This window comes from Crinia signifera, chromosome 1 (assembly GCF_055691185.1).
Source record: "Crinia signifera chromosome 1, ASM5569118v1, whole genome shotgun sequence".
Taxonomy (NCBI): domain Eukaryota; kingdom Metazoa; phylum Chordata; class Amphibia; order Anura; family Myobatrachidae; genus Crinia; species Crinia signifera.
In genome coordinates, this window is record NC_139217.1 from 309136076 (window position 1) to 309154601 (window position 18526).

Consider the following 18526-nt stretch of genomic DNA (forward strand, 5'->3'; position numbering starts at 1 on the left):
ATCGGGATCGCATGCAGATCGCACAGGTTTTTTCCCGATGCTTGCTCCCGTGACAGCACAAATCGAAACCTAGATAGACAGGGCAGCAATGGCTATATAGTGCACATGTAATGCAGATAGCATGAATTGTATGCAAATAGTACAGAGATAGCAAAGACTGCATAGCACTCAAATCTTAAGTCGAATAGCAAGGGGATCTCACTGTGTGTACACACCATAAAGCCAATTTAAATAAAACAAATTTTCCCTCCCTGTTCTAGTGTATATGGCTAAATGTTATATCCTAAAGGTGCCCATACACTTGTTCGATTTGGGACTATTTCCCGAGAAATAAGCCCAAATCGGATGTGTTTGACATCCCCTCCAACCCGATGCGTGGTCCCGCGCATCGGGTCATGGAGTGGGGATGTGGGACAGGCTGCATATTCTATCGTATCGGACCCATCAGTGGCACATCGCGGGTACTTTTTAGCACCCGCTATGTGTCAGTCCAAAAAGCACCCGTGATGTGTCGGTCCGATCCGTAGGTGTTTGCCAGCAGTGAAGCACTGCTGGTACACACCTATGTGCAGCAGTGGGGTCCAGGCAGCGGCTGCTGGGAGCTTGTAGCGCTATTTGCCGGGCGGCGGGGTGGGAAGTGCTGTTGAATGTGAAAACATATTGTGAAAAGACTGGCTGGACGCTGATTGGCTGAATTCTCTCAATCAGCATCCGGCCACTCTTAATAAAATAAGGGGCAAAGTAGTTTATCTTAAGATGGAAACATTTTAAATGTTTTACGTATTTGTACGATGCCCACATGAAAATTATTTAATGTATCATTTTATGTGTATTGCATTTTCATTTTGTCATTTATTTGTTTGACTCCATAGTATGAAGCAATGATCTTGTGTGTGAAATTGCTAAGTTTGTCCATTCAGTTACAAGAAGACAAAGGAAAACCTAAGTTGATTAATGTGGCTATAACTGATTTGAGCACAGTGTTAAAACAACGACCTGGAGCACAAGCAGTTAGGTGAGCTGGGAATCATGTTCATTTATCTGCTTGATGACCATTATCACTTTCTTACTATTCAAATAAAATCATAATTGGCAATCATACAGGATTTAAGTGATAGTCATTGTATTACACTCAGCAAACAATTGTTATAGATTCAGGTTCATGGGTGACATGATAGCAGCACTACATTCAGGTTCATGGGTGACATGATAACAGCGACACATTCATAGGGGCTCTATCGGATTGGATTCTGGTGACTGTGGATGTAGAGTACACTGAACTCATTGTCATGTTCGTGGAACCAGCTTGAGCAGGCATGTGCTTTTTCGCATGTTGGAAGTAACCATTAGTGGATGTGTAAACTGTGGCCATTATCCTTTTCTCACTGGGCCTGTGGCTCTGGGGGCCTCCTCAACTTATTATTTTTTTCCCATACAGTTTAAGAAATGAAACAAACAAAATACTTACTTTTATCCTGACGGTGAGTTTAGATTTCAGTCTCCGTGCAGATTCTCATGAATTTGGATAAAGTATTTTATTTGTTCCTCTTGGTTAATTTTAAAGGTACAGATGTAGCGCCTGTCTTCTTTGCCGGGCGCCCGCCAGTGAGCCCCGGCGATAGGGACTGGGACGCGCGTGCGTCTCATGCGCATGCGCGTCCCAGTATCACGGCGGCTGGGCAGCGTCTCCCTGCCGGTCTCCGCTTCAGGGAGACGCTGCAAACTTCAGGGGGGAGTCGGGGCGGCGAGGGAGACCGGCGGTGACGGTGGGGGACCCCCGGAAGGCTTCGTTACCACGGGGCGCGCGAGTGTCTCGTGCGTGCGCGCCCCTGGCGGTAGCCGTCCGCTGGCGATAGAATCGTCAGCCCCTGCAAAGGTTGTGGCCGGTTACATCTGTAGGTGAAGTACAGACTGTTGGTACAGCACATTGCACCTACATCCTCTATGTTGGCACCTGCGTGCCACAGTGTCGTCACACTTGCTTCTTTGACTGTGGCACATTTGGAAATGTATATGTCTGTCTCTTCTGTATGACACGTTTGCTGCTGTACCACTTAGACAATGGTAACTGTAAAAAGTGTACATTACTATGAAATGGCTGTCTTCTAATTCCAGAATTAATCCAAGAATATCCACTAAAAATGCCGTTGTCACTCACATTTGTTATATAAATTCAAATAAAAAAATGTTGTGTACAAATGATTATTCCTATTATTATTTCCTATATAAGATAAACATTACAGGTCATTATGACAAATAAAAAAAAATGTTTCACACCTGTTTTGACAAATCCACTTGGAAATCAAAGGGTTAATTATTATAAAGTGGCAAGATATGTTTAAGGGTTTTTTATGTGGCTGAAGTAATTTAAAGTTTTTGGAGAGGTACAGTGAGATTTTATAGCAGCCTTAAAAATTGCCTGTATTGTATGACTGTGACTGAGCTGCTTTCTGCATTGTTTGGTGGTCATTAGGTTGTGCTCTGTTTTTTTATGGCAGTCACTGGGACGCTTTCTGTATTGTATAACGGTAATGAAGATGTTTTCTGTATTTAACATTACAATTATTTTTTTTTGTATGTCACTTGGATGCTGTAAGTTTAGGATATAATTGCATAAGCAGTGTGATATATTTTATATATGTACACTGCTAGGGAAAATGTATTCTATCAGTACCTACTTTTATGTTGGTGCCATCTACAGTTGATTTTTTTCCCTTGCCTTCAAGAAGCCAACATAATTGTTTTCCCTATCTGCCCGTGATTGGGACTATATGCATGTAGTAAGTAGCAATATTCAGGTAGTTGTAGCATTTAAATCAGGGCTGTCCAAACCAGTCCTTGAGATCTACCAACAGTTCAGGTTTTCCAAATCACCTAAATCATTGCAAACAGTCACATTTTAATAATGCTACATTCATTCCTACTATAGACCCACAGGTGGCCTGAAAAATCTGAACTGTTGGTAGATCTTGAGGACAGGTTTGGCCACCCTTTGTCTAAATGATGCTTAGTTTGCGTTAAAGGTCCTATCGTGTAGTAAGAAAACATACCTCACATCATAACCGCAACCATTGACTCATGGCAGAATTGCGTACACCAAATTCTGAACCTACCATTTGAATTCTAATTTCTTCAGACCATTTGGCTTTTTTTCACAGTTCTTAACTGTTCAGTTTTGGTGATCCTGTGCAGCCTCAGTTTCCCCTTCTTGGCTCAGAGGAGTGGAGATTGGTGAGATCTGCTGCTGCAGAACATCCACTTCAAGGTTCAGTGTGATGGGCATTTGGAGATTATTTTATTTAAAACTCATGCCTATTTCAGCTACTATTGCCTTCCTGGCAACTTGTAAAATTGGGCCATTTTCCATCTAATACTAGTAGTCTTCATTTTAGCACCCTGTTCCTTGTAAAATCATTGTAGTTCCTCCTTCCTGCCTGGGGTGTCGCTGTCTGCTGTGGTACTTCAAGAACAGCCTGATTTGTATCTCAATGTTGAGATACAAACCAGACTGTTGTAGAAACACCACAGCAGAGAGTGACACTCAAGGCAGGAAGGTGGAACTGCAAGGATTTTACAAGAAACGGTGCTAAAATGAAGACTACTATGAAGTAATTTTTTTTTTAAACTCTTTATTTTCTGAAAGAATCATTACAATGCAGAGTCACATTGGACAAAAAGAAACAATCATTCTCTTTTTCTTACATTGGAACAAGAACAAATAAGTAAGAAACGAGAGGGGGGGGCACGAACAAGGGAATAGGAGGAGAAAGGGGAGACAGGGGTGAGAGAGAAAGGAAAAAGAGAGAGAAAAAAAGAAAATAATAATAAGAAGAAACGGGGGGAAGAGGGTCAGGGAAGGGTACAGGTATACCTCATTATCTTGAATATAAGACACATTTCAGGTGAATACAAGTTGAAGTTTTTGAAGAAACAACAGCGAAGGGAAAAGCTTACTATATAGAAAGAGGTAAAGCCCCGCGGGGGCGTCGGGGCGGCTCTTTACGACCAAAGCGTTTACACCAGTCACAGATGCGCACTAGGGGAGGGCAGAGGTCACAGGGGGGAGAGTTCCAGAAGCCATATGGAGGAGCCAAGGGCCCCAGACAATATCATATTTGAGTGGGCAGTCGTGGAGGTAGTAGGTGATCTTTTCCATTGCAGCAATGGACCAGACATAATTAATTAGGGCGGATTCTGTAGGGGGGGAAGGGGACTTCCAGTTTTTAGCAACAAGGGACTTGGCCGCGGTTAGAATATGGGATAGTAGCTTATTCATGGCGGAGTCTAAGTCTGGGAAGGGGCGAGCGAGTAGAAACGACCATGGGTCTAGGGGGAGTGGGATACCCGAGATAGCCTTCAAGAGCGCAGCTATCTTAGTCCAGAAAGAGGAGATAGAAGGACACGTCCACCAGATATGGAGTAGCGTCCCTCTATGGCCACAGTTTCGCCAGCACATGGGGGGTAGAGGAGGGGAACATTTTGGAGAGCCTCACTGGGGTGTAGTACCATCTATAGTACAGCTTGTAAGATGTTTCTTTGAGTCGGGTGGAGATAGAGCTTTTGGCTATACCCTCTCGAACCTCATCCCAGCAAGAGTCGTCAGGTGGTGGCCCCAGGTCTATCTCCCAATCTCTTTCATGGTGGCTGGGAGAAACAACTGTGGCAGTGAGTATCATTGAGTAGACAGCAGAGATCAAGCCCCTGCGTAGGGGGCAATTCAGACATAAAGATTCAAACGGGGTGGGGGTCCGGAGCGCGTCAGCCTGAGGGAGAGACAGGAGGAAGTGTCTGAGCAGGAAATATTCGAAGAAGGGTGGAGATAGGGAGGGGAATGATTGTTTGATATCATCTATAGAGGCCCACGTGCCCTGTGCCGTAATGTCATAAACTACCCGGAGGCCAGCTAAGCTCCATGCTTTGAACAGGTGGGGGGAGTTACCTGGGGGAAAAGCGGGATTACTCCATAGGGGGGTAATCGGGGAGCAAGCAGAGGAGAGTTTGTAGGGAGAATAAGAGGAATCCCAGATCGCTGCACAGAATCTAAGAGATGGGAGGGGGGCAGCCAGTAGGGACCTATGAGGCCTGGACATCCCTCATATGGCGGCCAGAGAGCGAACCCCTAGGTAGGCAGCCTCCAAGTCAACCCATGAGATAGTTCGTGGGGGTGCAAAGGTGGCCACCACCTGGCTGAGGTGACAGGCCATGTAATAATGCTTAACATCGGGGTAGCCCCTACCCCCCCTCAGATCTAGGCATTTTAAGAGCAGAAAAGGCAATTCTGGGGGTCTTATTACTCCAAACAAATTTCAAGAGAGCAGAATGAACGTCGTTGAGAACTTTAACAGGTATCTTTATAGGTAAGGTTTGGAACATGTACAATAGTTGGGGTATCACATTCATTTTAATAGCTACGATCCTGCCCAGCCACGAGATGATGAGTGGTTTCCAACTAGTAAGGTCTTGCTTAATCTTGGACAAGAGTCGTGGGATATTCTCAGAGTAGAGGAGGTTGTAATGGGAGGTAATATATACTCCCAGGTATTTAATCTTATGGGCCTGCCAGTTGAATGGGTGGGAGGCGCTTAAGAGAGTTCTCAAGTCAGGGGGGACATGGAGGAGCATAGCCTCTGATTTAGATAATTTTTTTTTATATCCTGATAATTCGCCGTATTCTAGGATAATATCGGTAAGGGCAGGGAGTGAAGTTTGGGGGTGGGTAAGGGAGAGGAGGACATCGTCCGAGAATAGGGAGACTTTAAACTCTAGGGGACCCACTTCTACTCCACGAACCTTATCAGAGAGTCTGATCATAGCCGCTAGTGGCTCTATTACTAAGGCGAAGACCAGTGGGGAGAGGGGGCAACCCTGTCTCGTGCCGTTGGTCAGGGGGAAGGGGTCCGAAAGGAGTCCGTTAGTGAGAACCCTAGCTATGGGGGTGGTGTATAGGGCAGATATCCCAGTAAGGAACTCATCGGATAAACCAAATGCTTGTAGGGCATTGAATAGAAAAGGCCAGGAAATGCGGTCAAACGCCTTCTCAGCGTCTAGGGAGAGAATAAGAGAAGGGAACTGCCTCTTGTTAAGAATTTGGATCAAGTCTATCGCTCGTCTAGTGTTATCTCTAGCTTGGCGGCCAGGGACAAAACCCACCTGATCATAGTGTACCAGGCCAGGGAGCACCCCATTGAGCCGAGAGGCTAAGATTTTGGCGTATAGTTTAATATCGGTGTTGAGCAGTGATATTGGCCTGTAGCTAGCACAGTCCTGGGGGTCCTTCCCATCCTTATGGATCACTACAATTCTAGCTTCAAGCATGGTTTTGGGGAAGGAGGCTCCGTGAAGTACCGCATTAAACATTGTTTGCAGGTGAGGGATCAGTGTAGTGGCAAATTTTTTATAATAGGCTACTGAGAAGCCATCCGGGCCAGGGGCTTTCGAGGAATTCTGGTCTTTAAGTACAGCTGATATTTCTTCAGCTGTGATATCTATGTTCAGTTGGGCTGTTGCTTGGGGAGTTAATTTAGGTAGGCAGGCACGCTGGAGGAAACGTTGTATGTCACCAACGGAGGGTTCTGGGAGGCCCTCTGAGGATCTAAGGTTATATAGATTGGTGTAAAAAGCTTGGAATTCCTTACAGATCGTCTCAGGGGAGAAGGAGAGGGCGCCAGAGCGCGTCTTTATAGCTAGTATATTATTACGCGTTTGTTGGGCTCGTAATCTAGAGGCCAGTATTTTGTCCGCTTTGTCACCTTTCTCATAGAACGTTTGGTTCAAGCGTTGTAGGGTCTTGGCAGTGCGTTCGGAGAGGAGCAACGCCACGTCAGATCTAGCTTTGACAAGGAGATCTAGGTTCTCCTGTGAAGGAGAGGTTTTGTGTTGTCTCTCAAGGACCTGGAGCTTACTGGATAGGGAAATAAATCTGGATTCTGAGTTCTTTCTATTATGGGAAGCCATAGCAATTAAGTTGCCCCTCATAACAGCCTTATGAGCTTCCCAGAGGGTGAAGGGAGAAATATCAGGGGAAACGTTGATTTGGAAGTAGTCAGTCAGGTGAGTTTTGAGACGTAATATGTAGTCAGGGTTATGTAGAAGAGAATTGTTAATTCTCCAGCTGGAGGGAGGGGGGCGGGTGGAGAGATTAGAGAGGTCCGCAGAGATCGGGGAGTGGTCGGACCAAATCATAGGGAGAACCGTGGCCTTAAGTAATTTGTAGGTGAGGTCTCGGCTGAGCAAGATCATATCTATTCTGGAGTACACCTTGTGAACTGAGGAGAAGAATGTGTAGTCTCTGATGGTGGGGTCGAATAACCTGAGGGAGTCGTAAAGGAGGTGGTGTTTGAGAAGGGAATGTAAGGCTAGAGAGGCAGGGGATTGGCAGGTGGGCTGAGGGCGCGTCGATGGCATGGATCTATCTACAGAGTTGTCTAACACTTCATTGAAATCCCCAGCCATGATGACCTCGCCTTGTCGAACCCGGGAGAGATAAGAGTCCAATTTCAGAAAGAAAGATCGCTGGTTTTGGTTGGGAGCATAAACATTTACAAGTGTACACAAGAGGTTATTCAATTTACCGATCAGAATGAGCCAGCGACCTTCTCTATCTGTATGGGAGTCAATTAGATCAAAAGTTAGGTGGGATGCTAATAGGATAGAGACTCCACGTTTCTTTTGCTTAGAAGCACAGGCATGGAAAGTGCGGGGAAATTCCCTAGATTTTAGTTCAGGGTGGGAAGAGGCTTTGAAATGGGTTTCCTGGAGGAAAACCAGATTGCTTCTGGATTGTTTAAGGGTGATGTATAATTTAGTGCGCTTCATAGGACTGACTATGAAGTAATTTTAAACAAACAGCTGTTGTTTCTTGATTGTGTTTTGTTTGGTGCACTATTCTAAAGATTGGTGTGTATGCAAGTACATGTTTACCTTAATATGGTGACTGAGACTAGAGCTGTGTTTCTGTTTGGCTAATTCGTGTTTCTAGGTAATGCTTTTGGTCAGTAAAAGGAGCGTTTTTCATACACATGCCAAAGTAGCTTTGCGATGCCGCTTGCTGTGAGAATTTAAATGCAGAATAATGGATAGGAAGGAACCATTTGGTGGAGGTAAAAGGGAGTGCCAGAAAAATGCATGCAAGTCATGGCTGTTTTTGGGGCATGTACCCACATTCATGTAGAGAAACATGGCACCAGCATTGCTACCGCAGTGGCCATGACCATAAACTCACTCGGGGAGTTGATGTTCCTCATTATTGCACCGATGCTGCATATACTGTATATGTATGCAGTTGCTGAGGCCTTTGCAATGGTTCCGGTGGGTTTCTGTTCAGCAGCTTTACATTAGAGTAGAAATATGAAGTATACTACTATATACTGTACATTTATATCTCCCTAACAGATTTGAAGCACAGATTGGTACGTTTGAGATCACAGGCATACAACAGGGCCAGTCTATTCCTTGTTTATTGTCTTCCCTAAATGTCTTAATGGACAATAACATTTCATTGTTAAACCTTATGTTTGAAACAAATCCGCTGGATGAGAGTGCTGACCAAAGACTTATTGTGGATTCTCAGCCTCTTGAAATAATTTATGATGCTGTAAGTACTATACAGTAGTTTTACTTTTATTATCATCATTATTGCATAACACAATACTTGTACACCTAATACTTATGGTTGTCTTTTTTTCAAACACTAGACAACCATCAACAGCTTAGTGGACTTTTTCCGTCCTCCACAAAATGTTCATCTTGAGCAGATCACCTCTGCCACATTGACCAAACTGGAAGAGTTTCGGGACAAAACATCAACAGGTAAGCCAGATTGAAGCCAGATTGCTGAAAACGGCTCTTCAGGCCATGTTCTCATTTATACTGGCACAGCAACAATATATCCTCCCACATCGGGTGTCAAATGAGGTAGGGACACCATTGCCTTCAACTCTTTCCCCAGCTTTAAGACAGATACTTGGCCACCTTACATGAGACTAATGGGGACTAAATACGACTGCAGTTTCCTCCAGTCCCTGTAACCAGCCCTTGTTAATTTACTTTTAACCTCAAGGCACGCATAAAGGTGCTAAATATATAGGGACGGTTCAGGCAGCAGTACATCGTGCAGCCTAGAGTGAGTGCAGGGAGACACAAGGACGCATCTGTGTTTAATGGCTAGAAATAAATATACTATAATTATTCATATTATATAGTTTAGATCACAGTTGCTATGCTAATACATATTTAAAAAAAGGAAATAGGAGGTGCTAGTGTGTCCTAATTTCTGCAACTGCAATGCACATACAGTGTAGAGAGATTTTTTTTATGCTAATTGCTTAAATAGTATACATATATCTCAACTCAAATCCCATATCTGCTATCAGTGCACTATAAACAAAAGTTCTACACCTCTATATTTAGAACCTTTTATATGTACCTTAACTTGCTTAATTACCTCCTAGAATTATAAAGAAAGAGAAAAAATCAGTTAGGTGTTGTGCACGCTTGTGTGGTTTATGCATAAATTATGAGCCTGATTCCGTGCACCTTGGTTTAAACCATGTTGCACTGCAGGTCAGGCACATATAAAATGTTCAGAGAGATTTCGATTTGGGTGGAGTGTGTCCAAACTGAAATCAAAATTAAATAGCAGTGTAACAAAAAAGCTGTCCAGCATTTGCTGCACATTCCAGGAAAGGGTAGCCTGGTCAGCATAGTACGGAGCAGTGTTATTCAATATCATGCCATCGCCTAGGAAACTGGGGGGAAGCCAGATTCCTAGATATTTGTCTACCTTTCCGGTTTTCGATAGCCTCCTGGCTGTTTCAGGAGAGTAGGCAAGTATGATTTGTACATGGCAAATAAAGATGGCTTAATCATGGGACAGGACACTGAAGTAATTATTAGGGTGGTAGAGATGTAGAGTTAGGTGCCGTTGCATAGAGAAAAAAATATATGGTACTCTTTACCTAGAACGGCGACCATCGAATGCACTAAAAATGCACTACGGGTGCGATGCGATGCCCGCGATGGCCGCGATTTCCCATAGGGACCAATGTTAAATGTGAGATTGGACGCGATTTTAGTGTTCAATGCCTCAATGCCCGCGATTTTTCCATAGGAAACAATGTTAAATGGGCCACAGAGCCCTAATAGTCCCCCTGAAGTCTGAAATGGCCCCCACAATTTTTAACGGCACCCCACGATCAACGTGAACCCGAAGCGTGGCGAGCGCAGCGAGCCCGCGAGGGGCGGCGGTACGCGTCCTCCGACCTTTTCATACCCCCACTATCCACGTCGGCGTGGAGTTGAGAATAGAATAGTGTGGCGAGCGCAGCGAGCCACCGAGCCCGAAGCGTGGCGAGCGGACGCGGATACCTTCACAGGTAAACGCGTCCCCTCGCGGGCTTCACAGGTGTCCGCGTCGCCGCGGACACCTGTGAAGCCCGCGAGGGGACGCGTATAACTGTGAAGGTATCCGCGTCCCCTCGCGGGGCTCGCTGCGCTCGCCACGCTTCGGGCTCGGTGGCTCGCTGCGCTCGCCACACTATTCTATTCTCAACTCCACGCCGACGTGGATAGTGGGGGTATGAAAAGGTCGGAGGACGCGTACCGCCGCCCCTCGCGGGCTCGCTGCGCTCGCCACGCTTCGGGTTCACGTTGATCGTGGGGTGGCGTTAAAAATTGTGGGGGCCATTTAAGACTTCAGGGGGACTATTAGGGCTCTGTGGCCCATTTAACATTGTTTCCTATGTAAAAATCGCGGGCATTGAGGCATTTAACACTAAAATCGCGTCCAATCTGACTTTTAACATTGATCCCTATGGGAAAATCGCGGGCATCGCGTCGCACCCGTTTTTTATGTACCCGCGATGCCCGCGATTTTTTACCCCCGACGCCCGCGATGCTAATCGCGGGCGCCGTTCTAGGTAAAGAGTACCAAATATATATATATATTCTAAGTGAAGAAAAAGCACATAAGGGAAAGGGCCCTGCTCTTGTGATCTTACATTCTATAGTGGAGGGGCAGACATAAATGTATATGTAGTCAGTATTTACCTTGCATTGAATATAATGTATGTACATTATGTATTTACTACCTTTGCATTGCAACAGTTTGTGCAGGTGCATAGTTATTGCTCTTACTCTATTCCCAAATATGATTCAGGTCTTATGTTCATTTTATTGTAAACTCTGTAATATATTCTTATGAACCCATTATAGTTGCATATTTGTGTTGGTATAATATGTCTTATTTTAAATCCTAGGACTACTCTATGTGATAGAGACACAGAAGGTCCTCGATTTAAAAATTGATCTAATGGCTTCATACATCCTTGTTCCCCAAAATGGTTTTTATGACACAACTTCGAATTTGCTTATTTTGGATTTAGGTAGTTTGAAGGTTAGTGTTTACAGCTGGACATTTTACAATTGCAATATCAATATCATTATCTGTGTTGTGCACTATGCTTTAGTTGAAAAAAATATTAATAATGATTCTGACTAGTCCTGGCCTGGATTGGGATCCCCCTCCTCATATGGCCTGATTCTGAGTGGAACACATTTGCAGCCACCTGTGTCTATGGCCCATGAAGTAGCTGTCCCGGCAGTGTGCTTGACCACTCCATCAGAGCAGCCTGGTATGGCACGGAGCAAGGAGTGGACTACTTGCCTCCTCCTGCAGGCCGTCATGTGCACATAGGCTGGTGCTGAAAGGTGACAGCAGCAGTCTCATGCTGGTGGAGACTGTGCAGGGGGGGGGGGGTGGTGGTGGGGTACATGCCCGGCTGCTGGTCCTCACGCTTGCGGCTCTGGCTGCCGCCGGCAATTGACAGGCTTCTTCCAACTTCTCCGGCTGCTGGAGGGAAGCAGGGTGGGGTAAAAGCAGCCTCTAGGGACCTTGCAATAGCAGCAATGCCACGCATCGTGCACTAGGCACTTTTTTTTTTATACACCTGCAGCCCGGTACTAACTGCTGCCACCTGTGCCCTATTTCTGTCTGGGCCCAACACTCAGATGGCAGCCCTGGTAATGGGCTGTTTGGGAGTCCATAAAGTAGCCCTCATACATACTAACCGTCCACCTTTTACATCCTAATACACCCACACCACCAGTCTGTCACCCTCTCCCGGCCATGGGACCCCCCAAGACACCTTGGCCCACTGGGACTCTTCCCTGCAACTTCTTTTGCCAATGTGCTCCTGGACTGGTCTGTATTTTATTTTTTTGCATTCAATGCCATTGAGCATTTTTTATTATTAGGGATGCCAATCCCAACAATCCCTGGATTGAGCATTTTTCTATCCCGAACCCAGGGATTGAAACAAAATGCCCCGGGTTTGGCTTCCCTACTCACAATGCCTGGAAGAGAAGATAATACAATATGTTATGCAACTTGAATATAGAGACAAGAGGTTCCTATTTTACTACTTCTGTTCTGTGTGAATAGAAATCCATGTCAGTCCATATTAGTAACTCAAATACAGTATACTGACTCAATCTATCCTTTGTAGATTTTTGCTTACCTTACTATTGCGTCATTCTACAACAGCATGGTGTCCATGCGTAAGTTTATGTACATCTAAGGGTAACATGCCACAATGGAGATGTAACCTATTAAGGCATTCTTAGAGATGTATTTTTGCAGGTACAGGAGACCCCGGGTAAAGATACGCTTTGTTTGGCTGTTTGAGTATTGACCACTCTTGTAGTACTTCATCCTTTGTTTTGCGACTATAGTATGTCAATATGTGCCCGTCTATTCATATACGTAAATCGTCATGGACACCATATCAGTGTACCACGTCCCCTTGCATGGGTTGCTGCCCTCACAATGCTTCGGGCACGGAGCCTCACTGCACTTGGCACACTATTCTATTCTCCCTCCAAGCCCTAGTGGATGGTAGAGTATGAAATGCCACCTGTTTTTGAAAAAAACATGGAAAAACTCATGTTGACAATTTTGATAGTTGACCTTCCAGTTGTCGACCTAATGCGTGTGTTGGCATTCCGACCCTGTCAACCTTAAGTGGTCGCCCTAATGTATGTTGACGTTCATACTGTCGACCTAGCTACTGTATTCCCTGTGTAGTTGAAGCAGAAATCAGTATGTCTTTTTGACTGGTCCTCTATAAAGCTTACATAAGTTGGTTGATAAAGGTACAGTATAGTGTTACAAATGAACCAACTTCCTATTTGTCAATTAAAAGTAGTTTGCTCTTTGCTTCAACAAAAAATGTTAAAATATTGGAAACCTTTGCTTTGTACTTTTCTTGGGTGTTATATAATTGAATAAAATATATTTCCCACTAACAATACTTTGTAAATAAGTGTTTTGTTCTTTTCTTTTGAGATGACCAGCAAAAGTCGCTCCAACCTTCCTCAGCTGAAAGTAGGGCAGAACACCATTGAAGATATTATGTCAAGAGCCTACGAGAGTTTTGATATACAGCTTTGCTGTATGCAGTTATTGTACAGCAGACATTGTAAGTCCTTGGTTTAAATCCTAAAACTTCTCTGATGCATATTTATTGGAGTGTTGCTGAATACCACACAAAGGCATATTCAATGCCAGCGGCGAGCCCCTCACGTCCAGATATACAGTGAGCAGTGCCGATAGCTCAGTCAGAGTATTCAATGCTTTCCCCTTCACTCGCCGTTTTCACCTCGCCTGTTCTCTGAGGTGAGGTGGAAACGGCGAGTGTGGCCAGCAAAATGGTGGGGCTCACCATAAAATGCTTGTTACATTTGAGGCTTTTGCAAAACATTGAATACGATGAGGGGGGTTGGACAGCAAGGATGGCTTTTCCTTGCCAAAAAGAGCCATCCTCACTGTACAAACCCCCCCCTTGCTGCCCGCATTGATTATAGCTGATAGTGGTGCTTTACTGCTAAGTTTTGAATGCATTTTTTTCTTTAGCTGAGGACTGGAAAGAAGCTCGTAGACAGAAGCATTCTGCTCTGCATATTCTAGAGCCAATGGATCTCAGGGTGGAGTTTAGCCGGGCCATGGTGGTGACTGATGCCAGGATGCCAAAGTAAGCTTTCTTGCTTTAACATGGTACAGTTATTTTCTAGTACTGTACATTATAATGTGATTGCCTCTTTTTTTGTTTCATTTCTGTTGTGTGTCAGTGTTGACTTGCAATGCAGTGATCAGTTCTGGGAAGTCACTGTTAATTATATAGTCAGCTTTTATCTGAATGCCACAGAGTTTGAGCAGATATAGGTAACTTGCTGGAGTACAGCAAGCATAGTAGTGTTTAGTGCTGAATTATAGCTGTTAAGTATTAATAAAAATTGTAATCATACACACACACACACACACACACACAGTCAGAAGCGTTTTCATTGGGCTTTGCTGCCCCTTTTTATACAGTTTAACACACATGTAATTAGGGGAAATCTATCTTCATTCCTCCTTTACAAGTCCACATGTATTCATTTATCTTGCATATGAATCAGCTGGGGCCTTATTGACATCTTTAACATCACAGTGGCTGGGAGTCAACATGCTGCCCACTGTTTTGGTGCTAGAAAGTTTTTAAATCTATCTCTAAAGTATCTTCCATGAGACTGGGGGGTTGGCTGCTTCTATTTATAGTACATGGGTGACTGTGAAGTGTGGACATAATTACCGTGTTGCCCCAGCAACTATTCCTTGTTTTAATTTTACTGCATAAAAATATTTTGTACTTCTGTTTTTATTTCCCCAGATGTAAACTCTTTGGAGAGCTGCCTTTGCTTTCTGTACAGATATCTGATCAGAAGCTCAGAGGTGTATTGGAATTACTTGACAGCATTCCTAAACCAGAGCCTCCTCCTGCACCATCTGCTTCTCCCCAAAAAGTGCCAGTTAGTATGATTTGTAAATGTATTTATCTCTTTGTATAGTTTTATATGCACTTTGATTCACATTGTATTTTGAAAAAAGGGCTAGAAAAGAAGGGTTATATGTCCTTTTTCCAGCAGATTGCACTACATAAATTAAGAGCCCTATCATTGATATTATGCTGTCTGCTCTGTTACGACAAACCGCATGAGATCCTACAAATAGATCATTCTGTTGGCTGCTTTTCTAAATTATGACATATAAGAATCTGAACAAATGGCAAATTAGTTGAAAAAAGAGTCCTTTCTCTGCTGCTCAATTCATTTATTACAGGAGGATTTTTGCCCCCCCTGCATAAGGATCACAGTGAAACCTGGGTTAAAAGTCTCCGTGCTACTGCAGCCTATGAGGGGTATTCAATGCCGCAGCGAGCGGCCGGCGAGGGGGTTAAACAGCGAGGATTGCTGAAAACCAGCAATCCTCGCTGTTTAACCCCCGCGCCGGCCGCTCGCTCTATTCAACGTACTGGGGAGAATTCCCCAAAACAGCGAGACCCGCGGCTGCTGCAGAAAACTCACAGTTTTTAGCCACGGGTCTCGCTGATTCTGGAGCCGCATCCGCCAATTCCCCCTCGCTCAAAAAACGGAGCGAGAGGGAATTGGCGGATGCGGAGGCTGTGTTGAATGCTGTCAGGGTGAGTGGTGACAGCGAGCAGGAAGCCCTGCTCGCTGTCACCACTCGCAAACAGCATTGAATACCTGCCAATGTCTTTTGTACTGGATTGTAAAGCTTTTTACCTGGGGCCTTTGTTTCACCGCAGAACTCTGTTACTGCATTGGACCAGGCTTTCACTCCTTCATGCATTGCTTTAAAACCCTCAACTCAACCAGTTCCTAACTCCCCCCCTCCTGATACATATCCTACCACTTCCTGTCTCTCTTTACCCCCTTCCTATAGATCAGTATTGTCTAACTTGTTGCCCTCCAGCTGATGTGGAACTATGCATCTGAGCATGCCCTGCCGCAGTTTTAACACTCACTAGAAAATCAGTATTGTGGCACTTTGAAATGTTTACTGCTGGATGACTGCAAGTTTTACACCCCTGGTCTAGACTGAAAGCTTTCATGGCAGGGTCTTTTGAACCTAATTATTTTTACCCATCCTAACATATATCCTTTGTGCTATTGCTAACTGTATGACTGTTACTTGATTTGTAAGACTTGTGCATGCTCTGAATTATATGACTGGCATGTTAATGGAGAAGTTATGCATGTCCTGTATTAATGCACAACTGTTAACACATGACTTCTATGTTCATAGGTCTTTGATGAATTTTTTATTTTATAATGTGCACCATCCCTTTGCTCGCCATGCTTCTGGCCTGGTGTCTTGCTCCACTCAGCACACGTTAGCATTCTTAATTGTAGTCCATGTGTATAGTAAAATGGGGAAAAGTCCCAACATTTTTTAAAAAAAATGTAAAAAAACTCAAGTTGACCTTTTCATGTGTCTACCTTTTTCAGGTCAACATTTAAGCAGTGTACAACTAGAACTGGCCCTGAGGGACAGAGCTGAGGGGCACTCATCAGGAGTGAAATTTCCTGCAGCTGCTATGTATATAGTTAGTCCCATGAAGGAAATGCAGAAAAAACAGGTATAGCAGCGCACAAATTTTGAGGATAAATTAAAAAATGTAGATTGGATGTTCTTTAACCAAGATTTTAATAACACATAATAAGTTTTAAAAAAATGATGCGCATATAAAAGCTATAAAACAATATATGGGCACCCCAATAATTTGCTCTGTGCTGCCGGAGAGTCCATTCCTATTGTACCCCTGGGAATAGATGATTTGAGTAGAGATAGTTACCACCCTTAATAGGGTATGTGAGTACTCCAAGAGTCCTCTGTACGGTCGGTCCAAGATGGCACAAATTACCGATTACCGCAGGATAGATGGTATGTCCAGTCCACAAATCTGTGGGTATGGGGACTTCTGTGGAGAATTGTTGTGGTAAATGCAATTTACTACAACAATTCTCCACAGAAGTCCCCATACCCACAGATCTATCCTGCAGTCATCTGTAATTTGTGCCATCTTGGACCGACCGTATGGTGGACTGTTGGAGGACTCACATACCCTATTAAGGGTGGTCACTATCTCTACTCAAATCATCTATTCCCAGGGGTACAATAGGAATGGACTCTCCGGTAGCACCAAGCAAATTATTGGGGTGCCCATATATTGTTTTATTGCTTTTATATGCGCATCATTTTTTAAAAACTTTATATGTGTTATTAAAATCTCGGTTAAAGAACATCCAATCTAACCTTTTTCATTTATTCTCAAAATTTGTGCGCTGCTATACCTGTTTTTTTCTGCAACAATTACGCATTGTCGACCTGTTGCATGTCAACCTTTTGACCCTGTCGACCTTTCGGTGTTGATCTATCGACTGTCTAGACCAGTGTTTGTCAACCACTGTGCCGTGCCACACTAGTGTGCCTTGAGCTGTTCTCAAGTGTGCCCCCAGATCTAGAGATGCCCAAACCAGTTTACAGCCACCACCAGTTCAACTGTTTTTTTACTGGGCTCTTCTTTTCAATTAAAGGGCCAATGTATTTTATTTGTGTTACCTGTGGGGACCAGTGTGATTGTTTTTTATATGGGGGCCAATAGGTTTGGTTTTTTCCTCTGGGGGACCAATGTGTTTTGCCCTGTGGGGATCTCATAGTGTGCCTTGGCAATTTTAAAATCTTATTTAGTGTGCCCCAAGGTAAAAAGGTTGAAAATCACTGGTCTAGACACTGTAGATCTGTCAACCAGAACCATAATAAATATAGTTTTGTGAGGATTGTTTATATGGTTAGTTTATTGCACGTAACTGTGCTTCTAGAATTAATTATTTGAGTATTAGAGCAAAGAAAATGATAGAACTATGATTTCTGTTGTGACACGTTTCACATGGACGGGGTGAAAGTTCTAACAGCACCTATATTTCTCTAACAGCAGTTAGGACATTCACATGGATATCAGCAGTTGTAAGTTACAGCATTGCATTCCACAGTCAGAGTAACAATCCTGGTTACTCAAATGACTCTGCCAGTATTCCCAGACCCCCAGCCTATCAACTGGCCAGCTAGCCTAGCATCAGGAGTATCTGACTTGTCCACAGAAACCATTCTTAAAGGCAGCTCACAGGTGCTACTAATCAACTTAGCTGCAGTTGATTCCTGAGCTCAAACCAAATTCTGGACTGGATTAATGTTTAACTGTTGTAGTGTTCTTAGACAGGGAATTTCTAATAATCCTGTCACACTGTATTTCCAATTATTTTTCATAGGCACTGTAAAATTTTATACATAGCGCACAAACAACAAAGATAGCATAGATACATTATCAGCTGTTCCTTTTTTTTTTTTTTTTTCAGGGATAAAATAAAACATAGTTCCCCTCTCAGAAAATACCAGTACTGGGCTTTAAAGGTTAATAAATGGGATTGGACAACTGAACTGGTAGACAGCTGCTAAATATGCTACTTGGGTTAAAAAAAATCTAAATGGATTAATTCGTTAAAGGATTCTCGCGAAGCGTATTTTCACTTGTTATTTTTACATTTATGATTAAATATTTTCTTTTTTTTGGACTATTTATATTTCAATTGCAACCTTTTCTTCTTTATTGATTTGCCGTTTAAATGATTT

General features: G+C 43.7%; 1 protein-coding gene across 1 annotated transcript in view; it reads left to right on the forward strand.

Annotated features, from left to right (window-relative positions):
* VPS13A (vacuolar protein sorting 13 homolog A) overlaps positions 1 to 18526 on the forward strand; it is a 226647-nt gene that overhangs the window by 60233 nt on the left and 147888 nt on the right. The window contains exons 17-23 of the mRNA XM_083186138.1: positions 873 to 1015; positions 8392 to 8593; positions 8694 to 8808; positions 11256 to 11392; positions 13343 to 13475; positions 13910 to 14027; positions 14706 to 14844. Coding sequence (XP_083042264.1) covers positions 873 to 1015; positions 8392 to 8593; positions 8694 to 8808; positions 11256 to 11392; positions 13343 to 13475; positions 13910 to 14027; positions 14706 to 14844 — 987 coding nt within the window. The remainder of the gene's footprint in view (positions 1 to 872; positions 1016 to 8391; positions 8594 to 8693; positions 8809 to 11255; positions 11393 to 13342; positions 13476 to 13909; positions 14028 to 14705; positions 14845 to 18526) is intronic.